The 22,262-nt window shown below is 43.6% G+C and overlaps 1 protein-coding gene and 1 long non-coding RNA gene across 2 annotated transcripts in view; one reads left to right on the plus strand and one right to left on the minus strand.

Moving 5' to 3' along the window:
• The window catches only part of APPBP2 (amyloid beta precursor protein binding protein 2), a 46,175-nt gene extending 38,169 nt beyond the window's left edge, over positions 1 to 8,006 (minus strand). The window contains exon 1 of the mRNA XM_061604796.1: positions 7,416 to 8,006. Within this exon, the coding sequence (XP_061460780.1) occupies positions 7,416 to 7,556 (141 nt within the window). The 5' untranslated portion in view covers positions 7,557 to 8,006. The remainder of the gene's footprint in view (positions 1 to 7,415) is intronic.
• LOC133374206 (uncharacterized) lies at positions 7,429 to 22,262 on the plus strand. The gene is made up of 3 exons (XR_009759836.1): positions 7,429 to 8,028; positions 10,830 to 10,947; positions 22,164 to 22,262. It is a non-coding gene; the product is annotated as an uncharacterized LOC133374206 (long non-coding RNA).

Consider the following 22,262-nt stretch of genomic DNA (forward strand, 5'->3'; position numbering starts at 1 on the left):
GTGAGCAGAGAGTAGAAACTTCTAGTTGCTGTTGCTTCAGACGTAGCAAGCAAGGATTTGCTCAAATCATAGTTTGGTCCCAAAGATCAAACCATGGTTTGGCATCCTTGTCCCTAGGCAAATGATGTTTTACTCAAATCATAGGTGCTGCATTTGCATGCAATGGCAAATTATGTTTTGCACCTAGACCAAGTTGAAAGCTGTTGTTCATTCCTGAACCTGCAAACTGTGGATTAGGAGGATCATATGAATACATCCATTGGCTCAATTCAGATATTGTGCCAAACTATGGTTTGTGTCATCTATATACACTATGCTTTGAATTTCTACATCAGCCTTCCCCAACCTGGTGCCTTCCGAATGTTCTGAACTACAGCTCCCATCAGCCCCAGCCAGCATGGCCTATGGTCAGGGATAATGTGAACTGGAGTTCAAACCATCTGGAGGGCACCACATTGGCTACACCTTCTCTATCTATCACATGGTACTGTTTGCATTTCAGCAAGAAATACAAGACCTCACAAATCTTCTGAAGTGCAGCAGATTAAAGATGCAATGCAGCCAGCACATCAAGAGGGCTTACTCAGTAAGTTTCAGTGAAGCTCACAAAGGCCAGCATGTGCGGAATGGGAACCTATTCTGGAAGCGAAACTACTACATGTACTAAACTACATGTAAACTACTTTTTTAAAAAGTGCTTAAACTGGCCACTTATTTTGACAAAAAAAGCTCCTTCAAGTGCCCAGTTCGGAACGTGGCCATCATCGGTAAACTGGACTTCTAGTCCGCCAGTGAAGTAGGGAATAAGTGTGCTTCAATGGTTAGTTCAGTAATAAGTGATATTATTGGATATACAGCGAACACAGTGATCTAGGGGGGCAAAATTTAGTAACATAAGGTGCCTGTGAGTCAGAACGTTGGTCCATCCAGCGTGGGATTGTCCACAGTGACTGATAGCAGCCCTCCACGGGACTCTTTTCCAGCCCTGCCAGGGATTGAACCAGGGACCTTCTGCATGCAAAGCAGATGCTCTGCTACTGAGCTACAGCCCCTATTTTTCAGTTTCTAAAAAGAAATAAATTATTTTTTACCAATATTTATACTCCACCCTTGTTCCAACAAGTTCAGGGTGAAATACAAGGTAGGATTGGCTCCATTTTATGACAACCCTCTGAGAGACACTTCACCAAGCCCAGGATCACCCAGTGAATTTCATGGTGAAAGAGGGATTTGAACTGAGCTCTTCCCTGGTCCAAAAGCCAATGGTCTAACAAGGACACCACCCTGCCTCTCACTGTTTAAAAAACAAAAACAAAAACAAATTGTAGCATTAAATGGATACTAGTCACAATGGACAGTTTCACAGTTGGAACTAACTTTGCCTCCAGATGACTGATCCCTAGGAAGTGCTCCTATATATCATCCCTAATAGCTCTTTGGGTGAGGTAAAATGAGTAGGTTAAAAGAGTTTCCAGTTCCTTCATTTATTTCCTTAAAACATAAACACTACAGGGGATTGTAGACTATTAAGGAGTCATAACTTAATAAACAATTATTTATTTGATCAATTTATAGCACACTTAATATTAAAACAAACCTCAAAGTGGTTTACAAAGCAAAAACAACAACTCAAAATCACAAAGCTAGAATACAAATAGAATGCTAATATATACTGTCAATAAAAACCAAAGGAAACTGACTAATACTGAGTTGGACCATTGCCCCATCTAGCTCAGAATTAAAACAGAGTTTCAGACAGGGTTGGAAAAGGCCAATGGAGATCCTGGGTACTTCTCAGGGCTGTGGAGTCTGTACGTCAGACCTTTGACTCCAACTCCTCTATTTTTCTACTGTCTGACTCCGACTCCTTCATAAATGGCAAATGTATATTAACTAGTAATAACAAATTTACTGTAGTAAAATGGTAGCACAAGGCATTTCACCACCACCACGTGAATCCAGAGCTTGGAAAAGTTACTTTTTTGAACTACAACTCCCACGAGCCCAATCCCTGGGGCTGATGGGAGTTGTAGTACATTTCTACCGACTCCTACTCCACCCAAAACTGCTCACGACTCCGACTCCACGACTCTGACTCCACAGTCCTGGTACTTCTGCATGCAAAGCAGATGCTCTTCAACTGAATTACGGCCCTTCCCCTAAAGAAGGGATCGACATACTAAGACAAAATACTGGGCAATGCAATCTAAACATTGTCGGGAAATGCCTGAACAAATAAACTATGTTTTTAACAGGTGCCTAAAACATGTCACAGTTGATGCTTCTCAGACTGCATGGGGAAGGGTTTTCCAGAGGGCTGGTGCCACTGCAGAAAAGGCTGACTTCCACATTTACTTATTAAATATATTATTTATTAAATTTATATCTCGCCGTTCCTCCCAGAAGGAGCCCATGCTGGCAAACAAAACACTAAAAACACCCTAAATCACCTTTAAAACAGACTAAAATATATTAAAACGTCTTTTAAAAAATATTTTTAAAAATTCCTAAAAAGCAATTCTAACACAGAATGGGATAAGGCTTGTTGAAAGAGGCAAGTCTCTGTCTCCAGAAGGTAATTTATTGCCTGTGACAGTAGGACATCTTCATAAAGATCAGCTGGATCTGTTCAGAGGAAGGCGAAGCACCAGATAACATAGTTCTAAATCGTTCACAACTTTATAGGTCTATAAACGGAACCTTGAACATGGCTCAGTAACTAATAGGCAGCCAATGCAGTTCTTTTATACACCAGTGTAAAATGCATATGGCCAGATACCTTGCTTAGCACCCAAAAATGTAGCATTCTGAACTAGCTGCAGCTTTCGAACCAGGCCCAAGGCCAAAGTAATTACAAGTGCCTTTTAGGCTGCAATTCTATACAGACAACCTGGAAGAAAGCCCCAATAAACTCAAAGGGACATGCTTCTGAGTAGACATGTAAAGAAATGCACTGTCAGTCACCTAAAACAGTCTATTTGAACTACAGCACATCCACAGCGCCAACTCTCACATTTTGCAGACATCTTGAGATCTAAGAACGTTTGCAGAACTTTGTCATTTTATGAATATGGCAGGCACAAGACTGTCAAAGCGCTGCTGTCAAAGAATTTACAGTGAAAAATAAGCCAGACAGACTAATATGGAAACGATGAGAGTGATAAAAAATACACATTTTAAAAATCAAGCCTATAAATAGTCATTTGCTTTTGGTGAGTCATCTCCAGGGGATGAGGCAAACAAACTTTTTTTGTAAATCAGAAGCAATATGTTTTTCCCCCCAGTACTGTACTCAAAATGTGGTCCAGCTATTAAAACCTTCTTGTGGGCCGGTAACTTTGGTGAGGTTATTTGTGAAGCTGTTTTGAAATTTCCTTTGTTGTTTTCAACCCTTTAGTTTTTTCCATCACACTTCAAAGCTTGTAACTGTAATTATGAGGTCTAGAAACATGTGGTGTTGAAAAAAAAACCCACCACCACCAAAGTATACTTTTAAAAGGATACTGCAAGCAAAATATCACGTATTCACACTCCATCAAGTTTTTAGGCATTCAGGTGCCAGGGATCTTTTTTTCAAGCTTAGTTCAGAGCCTTCAGAAAATTCATCTCTGATTACGATTTTTTTTTTTTTTACAAAAATACATTTTGCAGTGGATATCTATATAAACATTTTCAGCAGAAACTGTTACTTTCTTCATCATAGCAAAATGAAATCTGAAAAGCATCTCAAATTCAAAATAATAGTGTTTCAGCTGTATTATCCTCTATACATTTCTGGAGTATGGCAATAACCCACTGGCATGTAAGAGCATGTTGAGACTGCAGTTATAAGCTTTTACACTGGTGCATCAGTAACATCAAACCTTGTAATAGTGCTCCTATGCCACAGTGGTCTGCAAGATCCCCAAGCATTTAATTGTTCACACTGGTTTTGCTAGCAGACCATAAATGTGCCACATTTAGTTTGTTAAATTATTCCCATTTTACAGGTAACAAGCTGAGGTGCAACGTAAGAAGAGCCTTGCCGGATCAGGCCAGTCACCCTTCTAGTCCAGCACCCTGTTCTCAGTGACCAACCAGATGTCCCAACGGGAAGCCCACAAGCAGGACCGGAGCAGCTCTCAACCTCCTGTGGTTTCCAGCAGCTGGTATTCAGGGGTATACTGTCTCCAACAGTGGAGGCAGAACATGGCCATCACAGGTAGCAGCCACTGATAGCATTGTCCTCCATGAATCTGTTTAATCCTCTTTTAAAGCCATCCAAGTTGGTTGCCATCATTGCCTCTTGTGGGAATGAATTCCCTAGTTTCACTATGTGCTGTGTGAAGAATTACTTTCTTTTGTCTGTCCTGAACTTTCCAACATTCAGCTTCATTGGATGTCTATGAGTTCTGATGTTGTGGGAGAGGCATAATTTTATACAGTCCCTGTTATATTGCCTCTTACTTGCTTTTCTCTAAACTAAGAAGTCCAAACAAAATAGCTTGCCCAAGATTACCATTATGACAAGAACTAGGGATCTCAACTCTGCTATACATAGATATGTGAAGGTCCAGAAAAAAGACCAGAAGATTTGGGGGGAAAATATGCCCCCCACTTTTTTTCAGGAAAAAAACTTCAGAAATTTTCAAAAAAGGGGGGATCTCCCCCCCCGCCTTCACATCTGTAGGCATACTTTCCTCCTGGATGACAGCATCATTCAGAAATACATTTTCAAATGTGCATGACTCATAAGTAACTATCAGGAGATACACATCTAATACCAACAGTTCATGGAATGGGATAGTAGGACATCTAGTCTGACCCGCTGTACCCAGAGGCAAGTTTATCCATCCACAGTTCTAATCAGTGCACAGAAACTGTCACAAACGAACAGCAAATGAATTGCTTGCTTATCCCAACAGTATGATTATAAATTAGTGTAGATGAAAGCAATGAAACCGACTTAAATGCCCACTTAGCATTCACAATACCAACGAAAATATGTCTGTCAAGTTGAGTATCTTGCTTTCCTCACCCAGACATAAATGCAGTTATGATATAAGAACTCCAGCCATGCGTAGATCCCCCTGACTTTGCTAGGGTTCATCCTTGCCTTTCTAAATGCAGCAGCTCCAGCCTACCAAGGGACAGCTTCAATTTCCAACACAGAGACACCTTTCCAGGGAAAGGAAATTTTCCTTTTGTAAAAAAACAAAAGATTGTCAAGTTGGGGAGAGCATGAGGATGGGGGAAGGAAAATTATGAATTAGAAGTCTCCCCGAACCAAAACCTTTGCTTATTCACTGGCTAAAGTGCTATTATTTAAAATTGGAAAATGTGTCACACATAACACACTCATTCCCTTTTGCCAAGAAGAAACCCATTACCAATATCACTTAAAAAAAAAGAATACTGGATAAACACCATACAGCAATTTGCTCTATAACAAACAGTAAGATTAGCCTCGGAGAATGAAGACATCTGTATGCAACCTACACAGGCCTATAAAATACAAACAACTTATTCTCTAGGAAAATATCACAAACCGTCCGACTTCCACTTGGTCTATAAGGTTGACTATTTCAAAGGAGCACTTTGGATGTTTAGCCAGATACAAAAAAGCAAGCAAGCAAATTAAAAAAAAGCAAAAAAAAAGCAAAGACAGCAATAAAACTAACTTGAGATGGTAAATTCAGGAAAAATGAAAAGCATGTCCTTTTTATGTTAAAGGGGTGCCTCAGATTAAGAACACCAGCCCTCATGAAATACACACCATTCATTTGAAAGCACATGATTTCCCCCAAAACAATCCTGGGAACTGCAGTTTACCCCTCACAATTCCCAGCACCTTCCACAAACTACAGTTACCAGGACTGTTTTGGGGGAAGTCATGTGCTCTCAAATGTATGCTGCTATACACAAGAGAGAATCCTTAGTTTCAAAAGCACCCCAACTCTACAGAACAAAGGTGGGAGACACATACATCTCTCTTCATGGTCCTCATACAGACAAGGTAAAACAGCATAGTCCAACATCACAGTGTTTCGAAAGCATTCTGCACTCTGAAGTAAAACAAAACACCAGCACTACAAAAACAGCCACAACAATGTTGATTATGGCACATATGCCCCCTCCCCTCAACAAATAGTACTCTGGTGAGTCCTCTGAACTTGAGGGTGAGAAAGTTAGATATCAGTTCGAATTTACAGCGCAAACCTAACCACATCTACTCATCAGAAGTAAGTCCTACTGAATTAAACGGGGCTTGCTCTCAAATAAATGAGGTTAGGATTGCAGCCTGAGGCTCCAGTATAGACTTTGCTACTACAACCTACTGCTTGACACAGACTCCCCCATCTCTGCAATTGGCCTGAGTTGGAAACTGCACCCCCCCAAGCCAAGATCTCTTGAGTTCTTGGAGAAAAGGGGCACGGGCCACAAAGAAAAAGAAAAATAGATCAGGCGGGCAAGTTCTACAGTGGGGTGTATACATAAAGGATAAGAAGGGCAAAGAAAAGGATGAAAGGAATTTGGGGGGGGGGATGGGGGTACTTGCCGGGATGGATGTACAGAAACAGGGGGAGGGAGTCAGTTTTCTGAGAAGGAAAATTCTAGAAGAGAAGTTTGCAGGAGTGGGGTTGCCAGGAGAGGGAATAAATGGAAAGCAGGTAATGGGGACAAGTATTAAAGTGGTGGTAAATATTGTTGCAAGAATTGGTAGGGATGTTCAGGGTAAAAATAAATTACAAAAACGATTCTATGTAGAGCAAATTCGACAGTGAAGGGGTGCAAAAAAGGACGGCAAATAAGTGAGGGGGGAATAAGCAACTGAGATTTTATGGGGCCTAAACTGTGTGTGTGGGTATTAATTCCTCAGAGGAGAAGGGTGCAGACCATTCTGAAGGAGTGAGTGGTGGGGCAATAATGGGCAACACAGATTCAGAGATGGGGGGTTATAAAGAAATTTAGGGGGAGAGCAAAACGCAAAACCTGTTCGGAATTATATAGTGGGGGGTGTGTGCAAAGAAACCGATATTGAAGGTGCTTCCAATCTGACACTGAGGGGTGCAAAAAAATTTTTTTTCAGGAGGGGGGACCACATGCAAAACAGCTTCTGAGCTTGCGTGTGTGTGTGGGGGGGGTCCATTTCTCTTAACAGAGAATGCAAAAGAGGGAGCCTGTGAGGGCTTCTTTTGGGCGATAGGGAAAAAAGGCCAAGCCTGAGATGGGGTGGGCGGTAAGCCCCCTTCTTCGAGCCCCTTCCCCAACGTTGGGAATATATATATATATTTAATTGGGGAGGGGGACGACATTAGCTTCGGCCACCCCCCCCCGCGTGTTTCGCGTCCTACCCACCCCGGGCCGCCCCCCATCCGTGGGGTTCCCCGCTCTTTCTTCCTCCCCCCACACGCAGGGCTCCGGGTCTGGCCCACCTTGTAATAGACGTCGAACTGGATGTTCTCGGGCAAGGAGCGGATGTCCCTGCGGCGCGCCCGGCCGTAGCTGTCGACCACGGCCGAGATGGCGGTGTTGTAGAGCGTCTCGGGCACCCACTCCAGCTCCACGGCCGCCATCTTGCGTGTGCCGAGCGAGGGATGGAGGGAGACGGGGAGGCCAGCGGCAGCGGAGGCACCCGCCTCTTCCTCCTTCTCCGCCCAAGCTGTGCTGCGCTGCGCTCTCCGGGCTGGGGCCGGCTTGCTCGCTCGCTCGGGGCTGGGGCCTGGGGCCTGCTCGCTCCGCCCAGCAGCCCGCCAGCCCGCTAGCGCTGGTACTCTCGCTCTCTGCCTCCCCTCAAGCCCAGCCGCCGAGGCGAGGCGTTCAGTTCCTGCCCTGCTTCGCCTCAGGCCGCGGGGCGAGGCCTGCTTGGGAGGGAACCGCTGGGGGCGCCGTCGCCCTTTTGGAGAAGGATGGAGGGAATTAAGGAGGAGAAAAGGAAAGAGGGAGAGAGAGAGAAGAAGAGCGCGAGAAGGAGGAGGAGGCGACGGCGGAGGAGGACGCCTGAGGGGACGGTGAAGGCCGCAGGCCGCGCTCTCCCTCTCCTCTTTGGTGTGTGTCGTACCTGGTTGGGGCCCTTTCTAAACCCTTTCTTCTTTTTTTAAATAAAATGAAATAAAAACTATTAATTATTTAACCTGCTCTGTTGAACCACCCCCAAAGGGTTTTCCCCTTCCTTCCTTTTTACTCCTGTTTAAAATAAAAAAGGAAAACTTAAAAAAATATATATAGCACAGTCTATATAGGGTTGCTGGGTTAAAGATGGCTAATATTTATTTAATATTTTGATGGAGGAACCGTATGACGAAGAATCAGAAATTTCATGGAGGAACTGTAGGGTGAAGAACTAAAATTTCACGGAGGAACCATAGGGTGAAGAACCAGAAATTTTAGAATGTGAGGCGAAAGCTGCTCTTAAAACACTTGGAAGGAATGAATCACCAGGAATAGATGGCATACCAACAGAATTGTTACAAGCAACTGAGACTGAATCTGTCCAAATTTTGACAAAAAATTGTCAACAAATATGGAAAACTAAACAATGGCCCACAGACTGGAAGCATTGAATATACATCCCAATTCCAAAGAAAGGGGATCCCAGGGAATGTAGTAATCATCAAACTATTGCCTTAATATCCCATGCAAGTAAAGTAATGCTCAACAAAGGCTCTTACCATATATGGAGTGAGAAATGCTGTATGTCCAAGCGGGATTCAGAAAGGGAAGAGGCACCAGAGATCATATTGCAAACACGTTGGATAATGGAATGGAGCAAGGAATCTCAGAAGGAAATCACCCTGTGCTTTATAGATTACAGCAAAGCCTTTGATTGTATAGGTCATGAAAAACTATGGAATGCTTTAAAAGAAATGGGGGTGCCACAGCATCTGATTGTCCTGATGCACAACCTATACTCTGGACAAGAGGCTACTGTAAGGACAGAATATGGAGAAACCGATTGGTTTCCAATCAGAAAGGTATGAGATGGGTGTATTTTATCACCCTACCTGTTTCATGTATACGCAGAACATGTCATACGGAAAGTGGGATAGTACTAAGATGAAGGAGGTGTGAAAATTGGAGGGAGAAATATCAATAATTTAAGATATGCAGACGATACCATACTCTTAGCAGAAACCAGTAATTACCTGAAAAGAATGCTGATGAAGTTGAAGAAAGCACAAAAGCAGGACTACAGCTGAATGTCAAGAAGACTATAATGACAAGAGAAGATGTAACTTTAAAGTTGACAAAGAGGACATTGAACTTGTCAAGGATTATCAATACCTTGGCACAGTCATTAACCAAAATGGAGACAATAGTCAAGAAATCAGAAGAAGTCTAGGAATGGGATAATTCAGACCATGGTATTCCTGATCTCTATGTATGGATGTGAAAGTTGGACAGTGAAAAAAGCGGATAAGAGAAAAATCAATTCATTTGAATGTGGTGTTAGAGGAGAGCTTTGCGCATACCATGGACTGCAAAAGAGACAAATAATTGGGTGTTAGGACAAATTAAACCAGAACTATCACTAGAAGCTAAAATGGTGAAACTGAGGTTATACTTTGGACACATAACAAGAAGACATGATTCACTAGAAAAGACAATAATGCTGGGAAAAACAGCAGGGAGTAGAAAGCAGAAAAAGAGGAATGCCAAATAAGATATGGCTTGATTCCACAAAGGAAGCCACAGACCTGAACTTACAAGATCTGAACAGGGTGGTTTATAACAGATGCTCTTGGAGGTCGCTGATTCGTAGGGTCGCCATAAGTCGCAATCGACTTGAAGGCAACAACAACGTTTATATTCATGCATTAAATGTATATTCCTCCCAGAAGGAGCCCAGGGCAGCATAATAATAGTAAGAATTAAAAATGTTATTTAGTAGTAGTAGTAGCCGTTTTTGAAACAGCAGTCCTACAGACTGTCCTATAATCTTTTTTTCTTTTAAAGACAGGAGTAAAAGAAAAAATATGATGGGACAGTCTATTGGGTTGCTGGTTCAAAGATGGCTACTACTACTACTACTACTACTGCTAAATAATAATAATAACAAATAATAATAGGTTTGCAGCACAATCATCCAGGATTGTGCTGCAAACCTATTATTAAAAATAGCAATTATTATATTGCTAACACTAATAATATAATCTTAAACATTATTTAAAACAACAAACTTTGTTCTACAAAACTACATCCTACAGATCAACCACTTTTAACTTTGAATTTTATTAAATGAATATATTAACCCGCAACCTTATGGATTGTGTTACAACCCTTTTCTTTTTTAGAAAACTATCTTTAAACCTGTAGGTTTAGGCTGCAATCCAATACACACTTACCTGGGAGTAAGTCCCACTGAACCCAATGGAGCTTACTTCTGAGTAGAAATGTATTGGATTGCAGCCTTAATTACTGTAGTTCTTTTTTAAAAATGGCTTGTAGCACAGTCCATAAGCTTGTCAATTTAAAGGTGGTGGATTTAAATACGTAGTAGTATTCATAAAAATATGTAACAATATTGCTCTTTCTGTTCATAAGTTTGTAGCAAAATCCGTAGTGTTGCAGCTTTAAAGATTATAATTTTTTTAAAGAAAAAATGGTTGAGCTTAAATTTTAGAGATGGTAAAGTTACAAGGTTCTCTTAGAGAAAATACTTTTTTTAAGGGCACAATGGAAAAAATACTCCAAATGCACTTTAGCATTTCTCCAAGAGAAAACAAAAATTTTCCAAAATGGACCTACACACAAAGTTCCCCCAAGAATGTGTAGAGTACATTTGCCGATAAGAAATAATCCACTACTGGGATGCTCAAAGATGTGTGGTGTCTTCTCTTTATAAACAGAATGTTACCATACCTGCTTGGGGAGGTGCCCAGATGTGCTGTGGAATATAGTAGCTCAACGGTAGAGCACCTGCCTTGCATGCAGAAGGTCCCAGGATCAATTCTTTGACATCTCCAGGTGAGGCTTGGAGAAAACCCTGTCTGAAATCCTGTAAAGCCACTGCCAGCTATTGTAGACATTACTGAGCTAAACAGACCAATTTATCTGACTCAGTATAAGGTACCTTCATAGCTTCCTTTGTGGTGGGTGGACAGCTCTTGGAAAAGTCAATGTGCGTGCATGCATACATGTGCATTTTAAATGCACCCTTTAATGTTATGCCAGCCATTTCATGCTTAAACTGACCGTTATGCTTGGGAGTGTCTCCCCAAACAGCTGTTTGTTGTCACCTCTCTTACTACCGTCAGAACTCAACTTTTTGGTAAAGCTTTAGTGCAACCCCTTGTGGAACTGAGGAACCACAGCCAACCTGTATCCTTTGATTTTCTTTCAGAATCAAGCCGTTGCCTTATAGCATACTGTATGTATCCACATTCTCCCCCACCATCGACCATGGTATCCTTCTGGGAAGACTCACGGAGTTGGGAGTTGGGGGTACTGCTTGGCAGTGGCTCCGCTCCTACTTGGTGGGTCGCCACCAGAAGGTAGTGCTTGGGGAACATTGGTCGATGCCCTGGACTCTCCATTGTGGAGTCCCGCAGGGATCGGTACTGTCCCCCATGCTTTTCAACATCTACATGAAGCCGCTGGGTGCGGTCATCAGGAGTTTTGGGGTGCGTTGCCATCAGTACGCTGATGACACGCAACTCTATTTCTCCTTTTTATCCTCTTCAGGTGAGGCTGTTAACGTGCTAAACCGCTGTCTGGCCGCGATAATGAACTGGATGGGAGCTAACAGACTGAAGCTCAATCCAGACAAGACCGAGACGCTGTTGGTGAGTGCCTTCTCTGCCCAGATGGAGGATGTTCATCCTGTTCTTTATGGGGTTACACTCCCCTTGCAGGAACAGGTGCGTAGCTTGGGGGTTCTTTTTGATCCTTCCTTGTCACTTGAGGCCCAGGTGGCCTCGGTGGCACGGAATGCTTTCTACCATCTTCGCCTGGTAGCCCAGCTACGTCCCTATCTGGACAGTGATGACCTCGCCTCAGTTGTTCATGCTCTGGTAACTTCTAGACTGGACTACTGCAATGCGCTCTACGTTGGGCTGCCCTTGAAGACTGTTCGGAAACTACAACTGATAAGGATAAATAACCCCCTTAGTCTGTTGTACCTTCCAAATGTTACTTTCATTGCAGTCACGCCATCTTGACACGTATGCACTTGTTGTTTTGCTGTATTCCTGGCCTTATAAGGCAATGTTCTTTTGTAACAGTTTTGTGACTGCAATTATGGGATGCAGAGACAGAGCCCAGGCAAAGTGTATAAGTATTCTGTGTTCTTTGCATTTTGGCACGCTGTAGGCTGAGCTTGACTCCCTAGCGCCTTGCTGCAGCAATAAAACTTTGTTATACCTACCTTGATCTAGTAATGCTTATTCTCAAGGACATCCCTTATCATTTGGCACCCCAGATGGGACCCGAGAATAGTGCATTATTGTAGATTGTGGTATTCCACCTCTCTTTGCAAGTGGACTGGCGGGGCAAGGGCCCAGCCGAACGTCACCAACGGGAGCGCGCCGAACGAAGATTTACTGTTCGCCCTGCGGCACGAACGGCCGGCTCCTTCTCCAGCACCTCCGCTAGAGACTAAGGGGGTAAAACAAACTTTCCAGTAAAAGACCGGCCGGCACGGGAAGGGACTGATCCACCAACCCACAGGAACAGGCGAGTATAGTGGGTCCCTTAGACAGTTCTGGCCAGTCCTTAAGGACTGAAGGGGGGACAAGGCCAGTCCCTCACCTGGAGTCATAGGAAACGGGTTGGTGGGTTTCCTGTTGGCATGAATGGTGAATGAGTGGAGTGAAACGTTCGAAAGTGTGTTGCCCAGTGACGAAAGTCCGGAGTAAAGGTACCTCTGGACCTGGCTAAGCACTAGTGTTTCCCGCTCCTAGTGCCTCTGGCTCCAGGCCAAGTATCACCGAGGACTAGTAAGCGCTGGTGGCGACCACAAATAGAGCGGAATTCACTGAGAAAAGAAAACCCTCTTGTTGACCTCCCCGTAGAGACCCCTTACTCTACGGCGCCTTACACCCGCTTTTGTGTTTACTATCCTAATAGATATTAGGAATAGGCAGGATGGGAAAAGGGCAGAGTACTCCCTTAGATGTGGCCACTGCCCAGTTTAAAAATTACTTTGACCAGACAAAATGTAACCTGAATACAATGAAGACCAAATGTGAGGAAACATGGCCTAACATGGCCCCTAGTTTCATTTGGTGGCCACCGGAAGGAACCTTTTATATACCAGCCGTCGCAAGACTGTTTAACTATGTGATAGTTGATACAAATCCGGGAATACTGCCTGATGATGCCGGTTACGCTCTAGGCTGGTTGGAACTGAGTAAACACCCGCCCAAAACAGTTAAGGCCATCCAGAAGAAAGAAGGTGATGGACCTGCCAGATTGATGATAGTGCAGTGTAAAAGCCAACCAGAAAAAAGAAAGTCAAGACCACCGGTGTTGGAAGATTCCCGGCCCCCTGAATTACTACCACCATATGTGGCAAATACTGCGAGGCCCCAGCCCCCCGAGAATTCTGACAGAGATCAAGAACCAGTTTCAACCCAGCCGAATGATAATTCCAGTGATTCTCCACTCCGTCTATATCCAGAACTCTCGCAGCTGTCTGTTGACATACGGCCTATCGTGCCATCTGCCCCGCCTGAAGTTCAAAGACTTACCCCCGTGCAGACTAGAAACCAAAGCCGTATCAAAAAAGAAGGAATACTGACAGCGCCAGTTCGAGTTACGGCGGGAATAGTACCCCAGACTGATGATGATGGACAAGTACAAGGAATAGTAGTGGAAACTCGGTCTTATGTGCCCTTTTCAACTGCAGATTTATTAAACTGGAAAAATCATGGTCCCTCTTATGAAGCAGATACAAAGAAATTCATTGACATGCTGGAAGGCATAATTCAGGCTCAAAACCCGACATGGGCAGATATTCAGCAATTAGAGGCATATTTGTTTACAAGTGAGCAGTGTCGCACTATCCAGGACAACATGGAGAGTGCCGTACGACAGGCAGCTACAGCTGCAAATCAAGCTGATCCGTCAATCTGGGTAAGGGAAAGAGCCCCACTCACCAATCCGAATTGGGGTCTAAATACAGCCGCAGGACAGGCTGCCCAGGCAGACTATCAAGCGCTCTTCCTAGAAGCAGTGAAGAAAGGGAAGAAGAAGTTGATGAATATGCAGAAAATTCATGATGTGGTCCAGAAGAGGGAAGAAACACCCGGCGATTTCTTGGAAAGATTGCAGGAAGCATACCGAAAATACAGTCCCCTAGACCCTGAAGAGGAAGGGGATAGGTCTATCATAGTAATGAGTTTTGTGGCACAGTCAGCTCCTGATATCCGGAAGAAATTGCAGAAGACCGAGGGGTTTGAGGGAATGACCCTATCACAATTAAAGGCTATAGCGGACAGGGTATATACCAACCGGGACGCCGAGGAAGCTAAGGAAAAAGATAGGAGAATGAAGGACAAAGCATGTTTACTGGCCGCAGCATTGCAAGGGACAGCTGGGCCAATTAGAGGAAGAGGCAGGGGCATGGACAGAGGAAGAGGAAAGAGAAACGTGGACCGTCCAGTTTTGGATCGGAACCAGTGTGCATACTGTAAGGGATTTAATCATTGGAAAAATGAATGCCCAGAAAGAAATCAGAATAGTCAACGGCGAATGGAAGCTGAAGGAACCATGACGGAGATCAGAGGGTTGCTCCGGGAACGAGGAAGGCAACAGGGAATAGGATACAGAGGGAGAGGCAGAGGCAAAGGAATTCAGAGAGGAGATGAGGACAGATTATACCCTGTCCAACCTTAGGGAGGCCTACGGGCAAACCCCCCTGAGCCCGTATTGGAAATGGAGATTGGGGGAGTAACAGTCGCAGGACTAGTAGATTCAGGGGCCCAACGGTCAGTTTTAAATCAACCCCTTGGGAGTTGTAGCAAACATACAACTCCCATCATCGGAGCATCAGGGAAGTCTGTCTTGGCAATTAATTTAAAGGGGCAACCAGTGGCAACTGGATCTCAAGTACTTTTCCGTGAATTTTTGTATATGCCCGAGTGTCCTGTCCCTCTTATTGGAAGGGATCTTCTGTGTAAAATGCAAGCTACCCTGGAATTCAGCCCTTCGGGCCAGGTGAAGATGAGTACCCCCGCCACAGAATTACCCGTACTGTTATGTCCAATACAGGAGGCTTGGAGATGTTATACATCAGTGTGTGTCGTGAGGGAAAGGACATCTGAAGAGTGGGAACTGATACAATCTGTACCTGGGGTGTGGGCTGAGAACAACCCGTCAAGTTTAGCAGTACGTGCAGAACCAGTCCGAATTACCCTGAAACCTCAAGCCAGCCCTATACAACTTAAGCAGTACCCAATTCCAAGTGAGGCCAGAGAACCAATTCAACATCACCTTAACAGGCTGATGGAGTTAGGGGTGCTGACAAGTATTACTTCCGCATGGAACACACCTTTGCTGCCTGTTAAGAAGCCAGGGACAGAAGGCGATTATCGTCCAGTACAGGACTTGAGGGCAGTAAATGAATCCGTCATATCCATGACCCCTATAGTACCTAACCCCTACACTTTGTTGGGAAGAATACCTGGAGGGAGTACTATCTACACAGTAATTGATCTGAAAGACGCGTTCTTCAGCATACCGTTGGCTGCAGAAGCAATACCTTTGTTTGCCTTTACTTGGGAAGATGTCCAAACAGGAGTTACTAGCCAGTACTCTTGGACCCGGCTGCCCCAAGGGTTCTGCCACTCCCCATCTATTTTTAGCCAACAGTTGAATAAAGACTTGATCAGCTGGCAGGAGGAAAATGGGCCCTTGTTAATTTATGTGGATGATATTTTGCTCCCCAGTCCAGACTTTGATACTTGTTGGAAATATTCCAAATCTTTGTTGCAAACCTTGGAGGCCCTGGGTTACCGGGCATGTCAGAAGAAGGCCCAGATCTGTCAGCTGGAAGTAGAATATTTAGGATTTATAATCCAGAAAGACCAAAGGTACCTTAGTCCGGCTCGTACTGCTGCAATACGTTCACTACCGAGACCTGAAACTAAGAAAGAGCTCCGTACATTGTTAGGAATGGCCGGGTATTGCAGGATATGGATTCTGGACTATGCCACCATTACAAAACCATTATATTCCATGTTACAAGAATGAAGGCCAGAAACTGCCCCTTTAGATTGGGAGCCCTCCCACGTTGCGAGCGTGGAAAAACTGAACAATGCCCTGCTAAACCCACCAGCATTAGGGATACCCGATACGACAAGACCATTCAAACTATTTGTGGATGATAGAAGAGGAGTTGCGGTGGGAATGCTGACCCAAGCCTTGGGCTCCTGGGAACGCCCCGTGGCGTATCTAAGTAAGAAATTGGACCCCGTAAGCCAAGGCTGGCCAGGCTGCTTGAGGAGCATTGCGGCTACATCCTTGTTGTTAACTGAAGCATTGAAACTCACCTTCGGGCAAACCATTCAAGTGATTGCATCACACTCCATTCGAAATCTGCTGGAAAAACAAGGGCCAAAATGGATGACGAGTTCCCGTTTAATTAAATATACTGCCCAGTTGTGTGAAAATCCAAACGTGATTGTACAGGATAGGGCAACATTGAATCCAGCTACATTAATGCCAGTGCCAGAGCAAGAGCCAGTACACGATTGTGAAGAAATAATGACTAAAGTGTTCTCCAGTAGACCGGACCTAAAAGATCAGCCATTAAGGAAGGGACAATCCCTATTCTGCGACGGAAGTAGTTACTTACAACAAGGGACTAAAGTAGCAGGATACGCAGTAGTGGAACAAGGAGGACATATAGTCCGGCATGGCAAGCTGCCCCCAGGAACTTCGGCCCATAAAGCTGAAATTATAGCACTTACTGAAGCCCTACGGGAAGGAGCAGGACAGGAAGTGACAATCTATACAGATAGTAAAAACGCTTTCCTCACCTTGCAAGTGCATGGAGCCCTGTATAAGGAAAGAGGATTCCTCACCTCTGAAGGAAGGCCTATAGCGTACGCACATGAAATCAGGGCACTCTTAGATGCAGTGTGGAAACCTAGGAAAGTGTCTGTGGTACATTGTAGGGCTCATAAAAGACAGGATGGTCCGGTCCATCAAGGAAATGCTCAGGCCGATAAAGCAGCTAAGTCTGCAGCTCTTAAAGCCCCCCCTGTTGCCAGGAGTTTTGCTCACCTGTATTATGTAGAAGTTCCCACGGATGTGGGAAGTCCTGTCTACACTCCAGAGGAAAAAAGAGAAGCTCAAGATTATAGTTACCGGAATGTGAGTGGATGGAAAGTCTTGCCTGACGGTTGTGTCTGGATACCTCAAAATTTGGCTCATCCTATAGTTTCCAAGGTTCACCAACAATGCCACCTGGGAAAGATAGCTCTGGAAACGTTGCTAAAGAAATGGTATTATATTGACCATATATCTAAATGGTGTGATATAATCACCAAAGAATGCCTTACCTGTGCACAAGTGAATCCTCGTCGCGGACCAAATCTGACCCCAGGAGCCATACTGAAGGGCACTAGGCCCTTTCAAGTGATTCAGGTTGACTACAGCCATATGCCAGCCGCTTGTGGACTAAAGGTATTGCTCGTTGCTGTTTGTACTTACACTGGATGGATAGAGGCTAAACCAGCAACAGGAGAGACAGCAGCTGTAGTGTCAAAATTTATTTTGGAAGAAATTATTCCTCGATATGGTCTACCAATACAAATCAATTCTGATAACGGACCAGCGTTTGTAAATACTCTAGTGAATAGTCTATCAACGGCATTAGGGTTGACTTGGAAGTTACACTGTGCATGGCGACCACGGAGTAGTGGAATGGTTGAGAGGGCAAATCAGACTATCAAGGCTCATCTCACTAAGTTATGCATAGAGACTAAAGAAAAATGGCCTCGGCTGTTACCATTAGCCTTATTACACGCCAGATGCACCCCACGAAGCTCAGGCTACACTCCGTATGAATTAATGTATGGCAGACCACCACCTCTGCCAACTGGAGTTGAGGTATTGGAAGACCATGGACAAGTACGCCTTCAGAAACAACTGCAGGCTCTGAATAGGATTGTTGGACAATTACAACAGTATACTGATCCCAGTCCATTACAAGTTACAACTAACATGCACGCCTTTGAGCCAGGGGATTTAGTATGGGTCAGGGTATGGGATGATAAACCATTGCAGCCTAAGTGGAAAGGTCCATTTGCAGTAATAATGGTTACTCCCACGTCCTTGAAGGTTGAAGGGCAGACTCCATGGATTCACTGGACCAGAGTGAAACCAGCAGCGAATCCAGAATGGGAAGTAGTAACCAACACACCAGGGGCGTTGCGGATGAGGATCCGGAAGCGTGCCACTACTGGAAGCAGGGACGCGACGGGAGAAGCCTCCTCGGGACAGGAAACCGAGTGAGCGAAACCACAGGGGGTGCTGCATCCCCTACTTACCCGGAAGAAGTAGTGGGACACCGCCCGAAGATCCAGATCTGTCTAGAAATAGCAATTATGTCCTGTTGTAAATTGTCTTATGTGATCATTTTGTTTCAGTTCTTAGTTCTTTTGATTCTGATATTGTTTCCCCCTTATTGTCAAGCATCTGAACCTCCAGGCATGTGTCAAAATTGCCAAGAAAATACCTTTCTAACATTGGTAAATCAAGTGGCAAAAGAATTTAATTTGTCAAATTGCTGGATTTGTGGAAATCCTCAAGGGTTTCCTCAATGGCCGTGGATGGCAATTCCCTTAAACCCTAAATGGTTGTTAAGCAACAAGAGTGATGTTTATAATGGAAGTGACCTTTGGACTACTAATCACAATTGGGAAGTCCGCTGGAATCCTGGAGGTCATTATTGCATACAACAGAATTTGTCGGAGGGGGTCTTGGTCGGAAAATCATATTGCAATTGGACTATGCAATGGGAACAATTTTGTGTTATTGCCTACTGTCCCATTACGGATTGTAGCAAAGAAATGCATAGGTGGAATCAAACCCATATTCAATTGAAAAATGGTACTTGGTGTGTCTGTACTCCTGGTAGTGAAAATCCACTTATAAACTGTGATGTGGTATGTGATGCAGCAAATTCCACCACTTTATTATGTCAGTTGCATAACTGTACCTCAGATCAAATACTTGAGGATTGGGCCTGGCAATGGCGCCATCCAAATGGAACCGTAGTAATGGGGTTCAGTCAATACTGGAGTATAGTAAATGATACCAGGACTGGTAGAAGTTGTAAATTTAATAACTCCACAGGAATATGGAAATGTACACTTCAGGGGACAAAGGCGGCATTGCTGACAGGGCCATTGGGAAATAAGGATACAAAATATTTCTCATATGAACATCGAGCTCCACAATTACCTGACTCAATCCGATATGCCCTAAAAGGACATTACTGGATATGCGGTCATAAAGCATATGCCATCCTGCCAGTAAATTGGACAGGTACCTGTTATGTAGGAATCATTCAACCCATGTACACCTTAAAAGGGGAAAATCTAAATCCCTTAGTTCCAGTGTTTGCTGATGACAAAGATGCTCGGAGGAAGCGGACCATAGATACAAGTATAGCCAAAGGTCAGGGAAATGATTGGGAGGACGAATGGCCACCCGAAAGAATCATTGCCACTTATGATCCTGCGTCCTGGGCACAGGATGGTATGTGGGGCTATAGGACTCCTATTTATATATTGAACCGTCTCATCCGGTTGCAGGCGGTAGTGGAAATAATCACAAATCAGACTGCTGGAGCGCTGGATCTCCTAGCAGACCAATCCACTCAAATGAGGGAAGGTATTTTGCAAAATCGTTTAGCCCTGGATTATTTATTGGCTAAAGAGGGTGGAGTTTGCAAATTGTTAAATCTGACAGAATGTTGCTTAAAGATTGACAACAATGGGCAGGCTGTAAAAGATCTTACAAATAAGATGAAGAAACTCGCCCATGTACCCATACAAACCTGGAAGGGAATAGATTTAGGTGATTGAAGTTCGTGGTTCAATTGGTTTGGAGGATTGAAAGGGTTAATAGGTATTGTCACTGTATTATTATTGTTATGTTTGTTGTTGCCATATGTTTTGTCAGTAATCGTAAATTGCTTTAAAAGTATAATTTTAGGTACAGTGGAAAACCAGGTAGCCCGACAGATGGTGTTACAAGCCAACCGATATCAGCCAGTACCTCAAGAAGAAGAAGAAAAAAATCATTTGTAGTACAGTATTGTGTAATACTTTAATTATTAAAAATAAGAAGTTAAAGTATTAAAGGGGGGAATGATAAGGATAAATAACCCCCTTAGTCTGTTGTACCTTCCAAATGTTACTTTCATTGCAGTCACGCCATCTTGACACATATGCACTTGTTGTTTTGCTGTATTCCTGGCCTTATAAGGCAATGTTCTTTTGTAACAGTTTTGTGACTGCAATTATGGGATGCAGAGACAGAGCCCAGGCAAAGTGTATAAGTATTCTGTGTTCTTTGCATTTTGGCGCGCTGTTGGCTGAGCTTGACTCCCTAGCGCCTTGCTGCAGCAATAAAACTTTGTTATACCTACCTTGATCTAGTAATGCTTATTCTCAAGGACATCCCTTATCACAACTAGTCCAGAATGCAGCGGCCAGATTGCTGACACGGACCAGAAGGTCCGCTCATATAACACCTGTTCTGGCCCATCTGCACTGGCTTCCTATTTGTTTCCGGGCTAGATTCAAAGTGCTGGTTTTGACCTATAAAGCCCTACACGGCATGGGACCGCAATACCTGGTGGAATGCCTCTCCCAATATGAACCTACCCGTACACTGCGCTCAACATCTAAGGCCCTCCTCCGAGTGCCATCCCATCGAGAAGCTCGGAGGGTGGTGACTAGAACTAGGGCCTTTTCAGTGGTGGCCCCCGAACTGTGGAACAGTTTCCTTGATGAGGTGCGCCTGGTGCTGACGCTACTATCTTTTCGGCGCCAGGTGAAAACCTTTTTATACTCCCAGGCATTTTAAAGTGTATTTTAACAGTATTTCACTATTATCTTGTATTCTGGACGTTGTTTGGTTCTTTTATTGTTTGTTTGTTATTGGTTCTTGATTTATTGTATTTATTGTATTTATACACTGTGCTTGTTTTATCTTTTATGTACACCGCCCAGAGAGCCTTCAGGCTTAGGGCGGTATATAAATTAAATTAATTAATTAAATAAATAAATAAACTTGGAGAGATTCACATACTTGAGAACTGGTGTTTTGGGAGGAAGGATGGGATATAAATTTAATAAATAAAAGTACACGGTAAGTCAATATATGAGATTATTCACCATTCATACAAATTAGTTTTGTACATGATTTTAAGTCTTCCAGTTTTCACAATGTTGTGGCAACTTTTGTACATTTTACAGTTTGGAGAACTGAGGCTGCGTTATTGTGGCATGCCCAAGACCATGCAGTGGGCCTGTAACGGAGGCCTGATCACGATGGCGCAAGCCTATATATATTGTCAGTGAAACATAATGACTTGTTAGCTATGCATACTCACAATAACCAAATACATACCCCATTACCATCCTATTATACCCAAAATTAAGGCAGCCAAAAGGTAGATTTTCTCTATCCTGTCAATTCTCTTTCATGAATTGAAATTGTTTTTGCCATTGTTTGACTTCTTGTAAGCTATTTCATATGCAGTGTGTTTTTGTTTTCCTTTTTGTACGTCCCTTTGAGTCCTATTTTTGGAAAAAAGCAACTAACAAATGCTATAAATAAATAAAACGAATGAAGAAAATATTTTGATCTCTGAGTGTGCAGATAAAGAGCTTGATCTTTTCATAGGTTCCATTGATTTTTATTGCATGAGCACAGAAAATGAGAACAAATTTGAAGGAGTTTATACTGGAGGCTGTGTACATTTGACAAATATGTAAAGTGTTTTCCTTGTGATTTTTTTTAAATACTGCAAATAAAAACCTAATAATCAACGTTCTTGCTATAGGGGGCCTGAGACCCAGTAATTAATTGCACACTTAAAAGTTGCATTGATATCCCTGCTTCCTGATGTTGGGTTCCATCCTAAAGGATCCTCTTCTCTGCATAACTTTTTCTGGGCCATATATGAAATAATCCCAACACACCTTTCACTTCCTTCACAGGAGCAAACATTCTCATCCTGACTGCTTCTCCCTGAGAACTTAAAATGTTTCTGAACATGCCTGTGACACAGCAGCTCAGCCAATGACTAGAGAGACAAG

The sequence above is a fragment of the Rhineura floridana genome, chromosome 21, assembly GCF_030035675.1.
Source record: "Rhineura floridana isolate rRhiFlo1 chromosome 21, rRhiFlo1.hap2, whole genome shotgun sequence".
Taxonomy (NCBI): Eukaryota; Metazoa; Chordata; class Lepidosauria; order Squamata; family Rhineuridae; genus Rhineura; species Rhineura floridana.